This window comes from Sorex fumeus, unplaced genomic scaffold (genome assembly GCF_029834395.1).
Source record: "Sorex fumeus unplaced genomic scaffold, SorFum_2.1 ptg000008l, whole genome shotgun sequence".
NCBI classification, from domain to species: Eukaryota; Metazoa; Chordata; class Mammalia; order Eulipotyphla; family Soricidae; genus Sorex; species Sorex fumeus.
The window spans coordinates 52,127,842-52,141,099 of record NW_026606065.1 but is presented as its reverse complement, the minus strand read 5'-3'; the positions used below and the strand labels follow the sequence as shown (position 1 = coordinate 52,141,099).

At 42.8% G+C, this 13,258-nt stretch overlaps 1 protein-coding gene across 5 annotated transcripts in view; it reads left to right on the top strand.

The window, feature by feature from the left end:
- LMO7 (LIM domain 7) overlaps nt 1-13,258 on the top strand; it is a 152,731-nt gene that overhangs the window by 122,510 nt on the left and 16,963 nt on the right. For 4 of the 5 annotated variants that reach the window (XM_056109697.1, XM_056109699.1, XM_056109700.1 and 1 more), the window contains 6 exons: nt 1,355-1,411; nt 3,303-3,328; nt 3,844-3,948; nt 9,795-9,887; nt 11,127-11,689; nt 13,084-13,149. In XM_056109697.1, coding sequence (XP_055965672.1) covers nt 1,355-1,411; nt 3,303-3,328; nt 3,844-3,948; nt 9,795-9,887; nt 11,127-11,689; nt 13,084-13,149 — 910 coding nt within the window. Of the gene's footprint in view, nt 1-1,354; nt 1,412-1,561; nt 1,604-3,302; nt 3,329-3,843; nt 3,949-9,794; nt 9,888-11,126; nt 11,690-13,083; nt 13,150-13,258 lie in introns of all 5 variants that reach the window. The other variant, XM_056109695.1, reaches the window with a different exon arrangement.

Here is a 13,258-nt window from a genome sequence, read left to right as displayed (position 1 = left end):
TTACCCTGAAACCAGAGGACAAAAAGAGGAGAGGACTTAGTTTCCACAGTTGTTGAATGGCTTCGAAGTTGTATTTGCCAATTTGTAGTGTTTCATTTCAAAGTCAAACTAAATTTATAAATATCCTATATTACTTATCACTTTATTTCATTTCTGATAAACCGTGCCTATATTTTAATTGTTTCATATTTGGTTCCTTATCAAAGGAGGCTTTTAAGTAAACATGACATGTTTTCTTCTTGATGCTCTATCTCACATGTCCGGGTCCTGTTTCGCCAGTGACTCAGAGCCAACTGATAAGATAAGCTAACTCCTTAGTGCCTGCAGGACTCTATGCAGGCCCTGTCATTTGAAGGTTTGATTTAGATGAGCTATCAGAAACCAGTAGCATTTGTACTTTTTGAATAAACGGAAGTTTAATGACCAGTTGTTATAGTTTTGTAGCAGTTGACAGAAACACAGGTCTGATTGGACCCCATTTGTTTCGCTTAAAGTTAGTGAATGTAAGATCTTGAAAATGAGGGCAAAATAGTTTGCTTGGATGGATTTTTAAAGGTCTTCCACATTTAGATTTCTTTTGGTTTTGTATATTTTCTTCCTCTCATCCCCACCATTTTCCTTTTCATCCTCCCCCTCCTCCCGACCCCACACACACACATCAGTTTTGAGAGCTCCCAAGTGGTGCTCAAGAGGCCTGGGTGTCTCTCTTGGTGATTCTCAGTTAACTTGGCCAGCAGTTCACTGCAAGGCCCTGACGATATGGGTTTTTAAGAGAGAGTGAGCCCTGTGGTGGTTGGAATCCGGAGGCTACTCTGGTGGTGCTTAGGAACCTCCAGGGCTATAGCCAGAAGTTCAGAGATGCTTCAGGGATCATGTGGTGATGGGGATTGAACCAGGCCAGCCGCATGTCAGGCATGTGCCTTACACCCCTGTACGGTCTCTCTGGTCACATACATGAGGTTTATGAAAACACATTTATGGCCACTTATTCTTGTGCTAAAAGAGATTTTGGATTAACCCCAAAACTCCAAGCAAAAAGTTTTCTAAAACTATGTGCTCTGGCACAGAAGATGATACTTTGGCTTTTCTGAAATGAGGGTATGATCTGCTATGATTTTTAGATTAATTGCGCTATATTTTTTACTAATTTGAATGTATTTTAGAGTACTAAAATTTTTTGTGTTTGTGCATTGAAATGACTCATTATCTTCTATGGCTATCAGTTGTGTGTGGTTTAAATATAACATTGCTATAGAGTAGAAAGGTAAATCTAAGTAGTATTGAATTTTCTAGTGTTGAGAAAACCAAATGAATGGCATGGTATTGATTTTTTGTTTTTGTATTTTTCAAATAGCATCTGAACCTATTTCTTTGAAAAACTTAAAAAGACGATCACAATTTTTTGAACAAGGTAAACCCCCAAGCTTACAATTCATGTACTTTCATGAAATCATTCCCTTTATTCATTCTTTCCTGGTAGTATATAGTCCTGAGCACTGCACCTCTTCAATCTGGCACCCATTATGACTGAGAGATATAACCCATTTCCATTCTTTCCTAGGGTCATCGGGCTTTTCTTACAGTTCATGGGTCTACCTCTGTGGTAATGGGTCTTTGTGTGTCCTTTGTATTCCTCTGAAGTTTGGTTGTTTATTTTTTTAAATCTTTCAAAAATAATTGAGAGGCTATTAAACATATACTTCTTTCCACTGGGTGGCCATAAGAACCAAGGACTTTTCATTGAAGCCTTACTACTTCCTAAAAACTGCATAAAATGAGATTACACCAACATATAACTGGCCAACTTTGAAACAGTGCCTATTTTTGGGTTGTGGAAAATGCTTTAAATGAAGAACAGATTTTTTTGGCTATTGGGATGGTGGCTTGGATGCTCTGTAGGCTTTGAAGTCAATGAAGAGCCAATCAATTTGGAGAGCCATCCAGAAGTAGATGATGTGGGAACCAAGTACATTGGGGTGGTTCTCGGTGTTGGTGTAGTTGGGCAGCGCTGTTCTGTGATGTGCCATGCATGTGAAGTTCCCTCTGCTGTCACCTTGGTCTAATGCTTTTTCTCAGGAATGCACTGTTTTGCCTATCCAGAGCTTAAAAGTGATAACATTTGAGACACCATAGCACAGCTTGAGGGGTGTGTGCGGTTGGTGTCTAAAATGTTACTGTTTCATACTTTTAAGATAATAAAAAACATTTCAGGTTTGTCTTCTAACATGATACTCACTGAAATTGTGTATATTTTGTGCTGATCTCCCAGGCATCTTCCTCTGGCAAATTCAGGTCTCCTTCTGACCATAGATAGAAATAGTTCAGCAGCTCTGCATGGCTCTGGTAAATTCTGTGTCAGAAGCTTTAGTGTTTTTGACATTTTTGGTTAAACTCCTGGTATGTGTGTGTGTGTATGTGTGTGTGTGTGTGTGTGAATATGTATGTGTGTGTGTGTGTGTGTGTACGTGTGTGTGTTTTCCATGATAATTTGATGGAAACACTAGGGTGCTCCTAGCTCCAACTGGATAAAATAAAGCAGTTTTTATATTTTTTAATTTAATTTTCACCCTTTTTTTCTACAATAGGCTACTTTAGGAAGAATATTTTTCTAAATCTCAGCAGTTTTCTTAAAAAATATAGTTGTACAGAGAAATAACTTACTTGACAGCTGAGGTTTCAGGGACATTAAAAATGTACTTGATGTATAGATGTACACTCTGAAGTGAGCCCCTTAAAGAATAAAAGCATGTCTGTAAGTTTACACATGCTACTTGAATATTTGATTTTCAAATAACAGGAAAGGAAAGGGAAATGTTTTGTGGGCAGGTTTGTTACGGTGGCTTATTTAAGAAAAGTAGCTCATTCACAAGAAGACCTGAAAAGTGTGTTTGCAACAGTCACACTGTAATTGAATAATAGTATGTAAAGAAATTGGATTTGATGGATGATGAAACATTTGTATTTGTTTTTTCCTATTTAACCAAAGTAGGAGATTCCACCCAATCTTTAATAAAGAAACTTGAATTCTTCTCAGAAACATTTTCTCACTCTAGTACTAGAGAGTGTTTACCTTTGCCACCAGAAGTTCTTTTTAAATGGTTTTTAAAACTGATTTTGAAATTGGAAGATGAATTACAGAGAGTTAAAGGGAAAAAGATTTATGAACATTTTAAAATTGGTATCACATTGTATGTGCATAGAAATAGCTTGTGTTGTAATTTATGAAAGAAATTATTTCAGAGACCTGAAAAGACTTACATTGTGTTTGTTTTTTTTTTCTTTGACCATGTGCTGCAAAGCAGGAAGTACTGATTCTGTGGTTCCGGATGTGAGTAATAATCATTTATTTTTGGAATAAAGAAAGTGACCTTAGGGGCTTGGGGGGTTGAATTCATGCACAAGTAGCATCACTCCCCATTCTTTTCTTTGATTTTAGAATTTATCAAAGAGGGACCAGAGAGGCAGTTTAGTAGTGCATGCCTTGCCTGCAGCCAACCCAGATTCAGTCCACAGGCCTGCATATGGTCCCTGAGCCCTGCCAGTGGGGATACCTAAATGCAGAATCAGAAAGGCCTGAGCATAGCCAGGTGTGACCCCAAAACCAAAAACCAGCCCCCTCCACCTGAGAGAGAGAGAGAGAGAGAGAGAGTCAGAGAGAATTTCTTGAAGTATCAAGAAGTCATCATTCCATGGTGAAGAGACCAAGTTGAAACATAAAGTCAAATATTCTTTTGGTATGGCTTAGGCAAAGGCACGGGTATGAGTAATGTGTGTGCAAGTGCTTCAGTAGGAAGGAGCAATATTTTCTTTGGGCTAATCACCTCTTCCCTCCTTACCACTTAGCTCCCTGTTCCAACCATCAGTGCCCCGAGTCGCTGGGCCTGGGATCAAGAGGAGGAGCGAAAGCGACAGGAGAGATGGCAGAAGGAGCAGGAGCGGCTGCTGCAGGTAACACTGACCAATCAGGGAGCCAGAGGGCCTATGCCTGCTTTTCCCAAGAGAGTAGAAAACAAACCTCTGTCCCTCCCAGTGCCGTTCGGCCAACTGCCCTGGGTGTTTCCTCGCTCACGCCCACTGGGGGTGACTGCTTTGCTCTGTTCAGTGTGGAGAAGGAAATTTCAAACAATGCACAAAGCTGAATTGATAGGGCACATTTAGTATAAATGAAACATTAATTCATGACTGAAAATGTATAAAACATTTAGCAAGCTAGGAATAACCTCCTCCTCCTCCTCCTCCTCCTCCTCCTCCTCCTCCTCCTCCTCCTCCTCCTCCTCCTCCTCCTCCTCCTCATAGATCCTCCTCCTCCTCCTCCTCCTCCTCCTCCTGCTGATTTAGCCACTGATGAAGATGTCTGAAGTGGACATGAACTAACTCCACATTACTTTTTTTTTAAAAAAAATTTTTAATTGACTATCCATGAGATACAAAGCTGTTCTTGACTGTATTTCAGTCATACAATGATCCAGCACCTGTCCCTCTACAAGTGTACATTTCCCACCAAAAATACCCTGTTTCCCTCCCACCATCCCCCAACACCCCACCTCCCCACCCCTAGCCTACCTCTATGAGAGGTACTTTTCTTCTTTCTCTCTCTGTCCTTTTCCTTTTGTGCACTATGGTTTGCACTACAGGTACTAAGATGTCATCATGTTTGTTCAGGTTCTTTGGAAGGTATGACTGAAGTAGCTTTTTAACTGGGTGGCAGCTTTGGGGTATGGACATGATTGCTAATATTACAGGGAGGTGGGAGATGGTGGCCCAACCTGACTCTGAGAAAGCCTAGAGATTTCAGTCACAAAACCTGCATACCCAAATTTTCAGCAGATTATATCTTAATGAGGTCCATCCCGAGATGGTGGAGTCCAGCCAGGGGCATGATGGCAGTTTCAGATTGTGGAAAGAAGCAGCTGTCAGGGGCTCTGCTTGGGTGGGCACCAGGCTAACTTGCCCCCCTTTGATTTACCCCAGTCTTTTCAGGCTTTCATGGGTCCAAGATTAACTGCGACCTTTGATCTCTTTCGAGATTTATTTATGGGTCCCTGAAGCAAGGCTGATAAATTACCTTGTATAGCTGAGCTGAGGTGATTTATGGGCATGACTCCCACATACCTAATTTTTAGCTATTTAGTTTCTCAGGAAACTTGGTCCTGCATAATTGGGTTCTGGGCAGAAGCACAGCAGCAATTTTGGGGTATCAGGAAACCTGAAGGCACCAACAGGCCACTGATACCCCGCGGGTACAGGTTGACCTGCTGGCAGCACCATACTCCCCAACAGACTTTTTCAAATCTGATTGTGGAAACCACAAACACCATGCAAATTTTTTATTATTGTCTTTTACTTGATACTAAGGATGATCCAGAGTTTTCTGGCAAAAAGACAATTCCCTCTTTAGGATAAAACACACTTTTATACCTTTATAGGCCTATTCAGATTTTGCCTTAAAATTTTTGTAGTTCTAATTTTCTCACTTGCCAAATTATACATTTAAAATGTATTAACATAGAGATAGGAGAAAATAGAATGTATTAGCATGTATGAGGGTAGAGGTAGAACCCTTTATGATAGTATAAGATTGTTTATACTATTAATTTTTAAATATATACCTATAAAAGTGATAGTTTTTGAAACAAAATTAATCAATTCATTGATTTAAGAAAATAAAATGTGCAAAGCAATGACCTCATATTGAACATGTTTGATATAGACTGCATTGTGTATTAAATTATTATTTTGCATTCTGAAAATTTTCAGAGCCACACTGCAGATTTTTCATGTATTTTAGAACATGGGTTACTATAATTTTGTGGGTTTTTCTTTGCAAGTTGTATAAGCTTTTTAAGAGCTGCCCCTCGCCCCAATTGTGTATTCAGTCTGTTTCAGAGTCTTTAAGGTTAGCCAGAGGACTTGAATGAATGGCAACCTTGAGATTGGTTCAGATCCAAGTACCTTCACTTTCCCCGTACCTGTGTTTAAACCTATTGCAAGCCATCTTCTCCTTTGGGGATGAAAGACTGATTGGTTAAAATAATATTAGCACTGTAGCACTGTCCTCCCATTGTTCATCGATTTGCTCAAGCGGGCTCAGTAACATCTCCATTTTGAGACTTGTTGTTACTGTGTCTGGCATATGCATATGACACGGGTAGCTTACCAGACTTTGCCATGCGGGTGAGATACTCTCGGTAGGTTGCTGGGCTCTCCGAGAGGGGCGCAGGAATCGAACCTGGCTTGGCCGGCTGGCTGGCACAAGGCAAATGCCCTACTGCTATGCTATCGCTCCAGCCAATAACATTAATGTCTCTAATGATTGATGTAAAGAGAGGAGAACAAACCTAACATCAGTCATCTCTTGCTCCCCTCTTATTTTTCCCTGTGGAGATCTCCCAAGTAGTGTTTGGGGGATCTATGGTACCACTTCTGGTGATCCTTGGTTAGTGCTGTGGTGTTGGGGACCACCAGGGTGACCCTGGCAGTGCTTGGGTGGACCATGTGGTACCAGGACTCGTACCAAGATCCCATACATGCAAAATGTGTGCCTCTTACCTCTTTGCATGTGCCTCTCACTCAGTAGCCCCTGGCATTACTAGTGTCTTAATAATTTCATGTGCTGTCTTTCTAAAGAAGTTCAGTTATATTGATTCGCCATGTTTTTCCAGTATTGCATACATATTGAGAGTATAGCCTCGTATCTGATATGTGTATATGTACCATCTTCCTACCTCCGAATTACTAGTGTTAAAGTGAGCCCTAATATAAAAAAAACACAGTATGAGACTATTAACCATAGATAATGGAAATGAGGGCCTAGAGGACTGGATCATGGTTGTCACAAGTCGGGGACAGTAGGAGAAGGCAATTAGGACAGAAAGGACCACTATGACAATGGCAGTACTAAAGGTAGGCAAAGAGATAACCTTACAGTACCTGTACCACAAACCAAAATGTCCAAAAGGATGGAGAGAGAAGGAGGGAGGGAAAGAGGGAGGGAGGGAGGGAGGGAGGGAGGGAGGGGGAAGGAAGAGAGGAGAGGGAAGAGGAGGGGAAGGGAGGGGAGAAGAGAGAAGAGATGTCTGCCACAGACTCACCGGGGTGGGGTGGGGATAAAAGGAGGGAAACTAGGGACATTGGTTGTAGGAAATGTACACTGGTGCCTGGACTGGTGTTGGAACATTGCATGACTGAAACCCAATCATGGACAACTTTGTAACCGTTTATCTAATGACAATTTAATAAATTAAAAATAAATAAAGTGATACCTAAACTCATTCAAGCCACTGCACTATTGGTAGCCATATATATATATATATTAATTTATTGAATCACTGTGGGAAAGGTTACAAAGTTTTCAGGTTTAGGTCTCAGTCATGCAAATATCAAACACATTTCCCTTTACCAATACTTATTTTTTACCATGAAGAACCCCAATAAAACCCCAACTCCCACCCCTCCCAGTCCCTGTGAGGCAGATGAATTCTAGTTAACACTATCTGCTTTGATTAGATTCATTGTTTCAATAAAAGATTCACCACTATTATTTAGAGTTTACCCCCCCCCCCCCAAATCAGACATGCTGAAAAAGCATTGTGAAGTGATTTGCTTTCTACAGCTGGGTTCAAGAATTAAATGTTGGTTTTGGATTTCTGCTATTTTACTTATTGACCCTGGAAGTATTTCTACTGAAAGTCAGATAGTTAAGAAATTGGTTTCTGGTATCATGCTAAGCGAAATGAGTCAGAAAGAGAGGGATAGACATAGAAAGATTGCATTCATCTGGGGGATATAAAGTAACAAAGTATGAGATTAATACCCAAGAATAGCTGAGATCAGCACCAGGAGGATTACTCCATAACTTAGAGGCCAGCCGGGTATCCTAGAGGAAAGGGCAGTTCAGATAGAGAAGGGAGCACCAAATAAAGGATATTTGGAGGATCCTCCCAGGAGGGGAGATGCATGTCGAAAGTAGACTATGGACTGAACATGTTTGCCACTCAATGCCTCTTTTGCAGACCACAACACCCAAAAGGAGAGAGAGAACACAGGGGATTTCCCTGCCACAGAGACAGGGGGGATGGGGGGATGGGGGTGGGAGGGATATTATCCATGGTGGTGGAAAACGGGCACTGGTGGAGGGATGGGTATCTGATCATTGTATAATTGAAACCAAAGCACAAAAAATTGTAAATCTACAACTTTAAAAAAAATAAAATAAAATAAAGGGAAAAAAAAAAAAAAAAGAAATTGGTTTCTGTGCTCTGGAGTTGTGGCCGTGCTGGAGAGCCGCTCATGGGGGGCAACTGGTGGCCTCGGTAGGGCTTGAAGGGCGGACTGAAACGCTCCCCTTCCCATGAGGTTTTAGTCGCCCCCACACCCCCGGCTCATACCTGCTGTCCACAAGGCTCCCATGCGGCCGCCATCCTTCTTTCCAGAGAAGAGAGGGCGAATGGGGCAACACCCTTTCCCCTCCAGCAGACATGATGGCCTGGATTAACGCATAGTCCGTTCACTTTTCTGCTCCAAGCTGCTGGGTTCTGCATTAAGTCCTTGTGCTTCTGGGGCTGTGGCTGTGCTGGAGAGCCGCTCGTGGGGGGCAACTGGTGACCTCAGTAGGGCGTGAAGGACGGACCGGAACGCCCCCCTTCCCATGAGGTTTTAGTCGCCCCCACACCCCCGGCTCATACCTGCTGTCCACAAGGCTCCCATGCGGCTGACATCCTTCTTTCCAGAGAAGAGAGGACGAATGGGGCAACACCCTTTCCCCTCCGGGCAGACATGATGGCCTGGATTAATGCATAGTCCGTTCACTTTTCTGCTCCAAGCTGCTGCGTTCTGCATTAAGTCCTTGTGTTTCTGGGGCTGTGGCTGTGCTCCAAACTTAACTCTGATTTTCAGGGAGAAACGTTGGGTGGTTTACTTCCCATTGATCACTTTGTATATAGAGAGATGTCACGTGGCCACGTAAGCGGCCGTGCAGTTTTGAGGAAAAGTCCTAGTTCCCGCATACTCGAGTTGTTCTTGTAGGGGCTTCTGGTCACCGGGGTTCCATCTGGGGGAGGTGGGATGCAGTACCTACCCCACCTGGGACTTCCTGATGATCTCGGCTCTTTTTGGAACCTGTTTTTCTTTTATTTTTCCTCCGGGAGCTGTGGATCCCGCCCTCCATGTGGCCCTTCTCTTTGGCGGTATGCTGTAAAGATGGCACTGGGGGGCGGGCTGTGGGCGTGACTTCCGGAATCAGAGGTTACCTGGGAGCTGTAGCCCCGGCATTTTTGAGGAAAAGTCCTAGTTCCCGCATACTCGAGCTGTGCTTGTAGAGGCTTCTGGTCACCGGGGTCCCATCTGGGGGAGGCAGGATGCAGTACCTAGATCATCTGGGACTTTCCGATGATCTCGTTTCTTTTTGGAACCTTTTTTTTTTTCCTCCGGGAGCTGTGGATCCCGCCCTCCATGTGGCCCTTCTCTTCGGCTGTATCGGTAGCCATATTTTTCAGAGATTGAGTTTATTTATAAATATTTATTTATTTTGTGGGGGCACTTCCAGGTTTTCTCAGGGGACAATAAGGGGTGCTGGGATCATACCAGAATCAACCTCTCGCAAGGCAACATCTAACCCCACTGTACTACCCCTCCAACCCTTTGTTTTGCTGTTGTGTTTTGTTAGTTCATCTGCTCTGATCACTTATATTTCACACAAGAGAAAAACCACTTATATTTCACACAAGAGAAAAACCATCTGGTAATTGTTGTTTACTTGTTGATTTGCTTTTTCTCTATTCTGTCTTTTCTTGAAGGAGAAATATCAGCGTGAGCAGGAGAAGCTGAGGGAAGAGTGGCAAAAGGCTAAACAAGAGGCTGAGCAAGAGAATTCCAAGTATTTGAATGAGGTAGGGCTGGCCCTTGCCTTTTTATTCTTTTTCCCATCTTGCTTGTGAAATTAGCTGAAAAGTGGAAGATTTTACTTGCATCTTGGCACATATTTTCAGAAAAATATCATGTGCTCTAAATTATCAGATTTTGTTTTTTGGTTCCAACCTTTCTCTTTTTTGGTTCCAACCTTTCTCTACCATATCCTTAAATTGTCATCAGTCGGACCCAAGTACATCTTCCTCCTCTAGGGGGCATCTCTGTCACCCATGTTTGAGGCTGTTGGTGATACAATTTGAACTTTATTTCAAGGGGAATTCTGGACCAACTACAAAAAGCATAGTATAAAACAGAATTTCTAGATGCCTTTATTTTTAACTCCAAAGCCACCAGTGGTATCAGCATCCCCCCTCTCCCCAGTATCTCATGCCTGCTCTTCCTCACCCCCTTAGCAAAATTTTTTATTATATTTTAAAAAAGATACTTCACATTTTTTTTAAGAAGTGCAAACTTCAACATCAAATAGGTGAAAGTAGGTTAAGTAGAAAGTGAAGAAACGGAAATCCTTGTGTTTTGCATGGCAGTAAGATGTGTTGTCAAAAGGGTTTGGTAGTTTCTCATAGATTCTCCCATGACCCAGCAATTTCAGCTCTAGAGCCTGAAGAAAACTGAAAGCACCTTATACTTTTTTAAAGCCTAAACAAAATATTTTAATTTTTAAAAAATTTTTATTAGTGAAACACCATGAGGTACAGTTGTAGACTTACAAATTTTTGTGCTTGGGTTTTGATTATACAATGATCAAATACCCATCCCTCCACCAGTGCCCATTTTCCATCACCATGGATCCCAGTATCCCTCCCACCCCCATCCCCCCCATCCCACCCTGCCTCTGTGGCAGGGCATTCACTTTTGTTCTCTCTCTCCTTTTGGGTGTTGTTGTCTGCAAAAGAGGCATTGAGTGGCAATCATGTTTGGTCTATAGTCTACTTTCAACATGCATCTCCCATCCTGGGAGGATCCTCCAAAAAAGCACCTTATACTTTATACTGAAAACATTTCATACAACATTTTCCATCACTGTGAAAATTCAGTTGAGGAATGAATAAATGTGGATATCCTTACAACAGATTGATAGATGTTGCAATATGGGTAAAACCTCAGTAATGTAATGAACTTAAAAAACTATTATATCCAAGACTCTTTACCAGTGCCCTTATGTCATCTCTGTTGTGTTTCTTTTCTCCCTGGTCACACAGGAACTGATGGTTCTAAACTCAAGCAGCATGTCTTTGACGGTGCGGGAGCCCGCCCTGGCCACCTGGGAAGCCAGTTGGGGCGAAGGGTCCAAATCTTCAGACAGGGAAGGAACCCGAGCAGGAGAAGAGGAGAGCAGCCCCCAGCCAGAGGAGAGCGTGAGCGAGACCCTCCAAGAGAAGCTTCAGGAACAGCTCAATCTGGAGAAGGAGAGGAAACGGAAGGAGGAAGAGCAGCGTCTCGAGGAGCAGGAGCTGAGGCAGCGTCAGTACGAGGAGGAGCTGGAGCAGCGTCAGTACCAAGAGGAGCTGGAGCAGAAGCAGCGTCAGTACCAGGAGGAGCTGGAGCAGCGTCAGTACCAGGAGGAGCTGAAGCAGCGTCAGTACCAGGAGGAGCTGAAGCAGCGTCAGTACCGAGAGGAGCTGGAGCAGAAGCAGCGTCAGTACCGAGAGGAGCTGGAGCAGAAGCAGCGTCAGGCTGAGGCTCAGAAGCAGCGTGCTGAGGAACAGCAGCGCCAAGCAGAGAGAGAAAGGGAAACATCAGTGAAAATATACCAATACCGAAGGTCCGTCCTCAGGCCAAGAACATAGGGCATATTTTTTCACAGGTCTTAGCTGTATCCTTTCCTCACTTCCAAGTCACCCAATTCATCTTCCTTTTTCCTACCACCCATTGTCCACCCAGGGGTGGACGCTTTGCGTTTCTCAGTCTCGTGATGTCTCCTTTCCACTTTCGAAGTCAACAAGTAGCTTTCTGCCTATCAGGATACCATCAAAGTTCTCACTGTGGCCTGCAAGGCTTGAGTGAGCTGGTTCTTATATTTTTTCTTAGGAGGGCATGGTAATGATGGTATTGATGCTCAGGGGTTACACTTGGCTCTTTGCTTAAAGGTCACTCCTGGTAGTTTTGGGTGGCTATATGCAGTGCCATGCATCTGCCCCTCACCCCCATGAACTAGATCTTTTTTTTTATTTTTAAAATTTTTCTGGTTAATTTTATTTGGGTTTATTTATTTATTTCTTGCTTTTGGGTCACACCCGGCAATTCACAGGGGTTACTCCTGGCTCTGCACTCAGGGATTACTCCTGGTGGTGCTCAAGGGAGCATATGAGATGCTGAAAATTGAACCTGGGTCGGCTGTGTGCAAGGCAAACACCCTACCTGCTGTGCTATCACTCCAGCCCTGTGAGCCAGATCTTAACTCCCAACCTTCTCTCTCATTCCTTTCCAGTTGCACTGACCTCTTTTTCTGGTCTGTGTACCAGCAGAAGTATTCCTTCATGTATTTGCCATACTAATTCATTTTCCTTATGCCTCTGCTCAAATGTCACCACCTCGAGACCTTTTAGAAACATCTTCTACATACAGCTCATGGGCCTTTAAATGTAGGGCAGATGGCTTTCTTGCATGGTAGAACACGTGCTGAACATGTGCAAGGACCTGGGTTTGATACCTGGCAGTGTCTCGCTCCCTCCCCCCCAACATTTTGAGGTATGTCCCTGGTGGCCCTAGATCAAAATCAGTCATGAACCCTTCTGTAAAAGAAAGTACATTTGCCTCTCTCCATCCTTTCTGTCCTAGTCCCTTTCCTGTTTTATATGACATTCATTTATTGGCCTATCTGCCCTGCAAACAAACATGTGAGTGTTGCATTTAATACTTAGGTTGGTTTTCTTTATTTCTGAAGCCCAACCCTGAAACAGTTCCAGAATATAACAGGCACGCTACTGATTTATGGACGAGATGAGTTACAGATGTCTGCTGGTAATAGTAATAGTCTGTTTTCTGCAGCAGTGATTGGTTGAAATTCTTTGTCTAGTTTCTAACCCCAAGACCATCTCATTAAGGGGCAATGATAGAATTATTATTTTGATTTCCATTTCTTTAGCTCAGGGATAGAATTAACAACTGATATTTTGACCATAACCTCTTGTTCTGTTTGCTTTCTCTTTTTTGCAGGCCTGCTGATTCCTATGATATACCAAAGAGAGAGGAAGAATCTTCAGGTTTGCATCCTAATGACAGGTAGGTAGAACATTTATTGCAAATTTCTTGAAGTAACAGGCTTGGATGAATATTCTAGGGCTTCAGAGATGTTTTGGTAACTGTTTCAACCCTTGTTCTTGTGTAATAC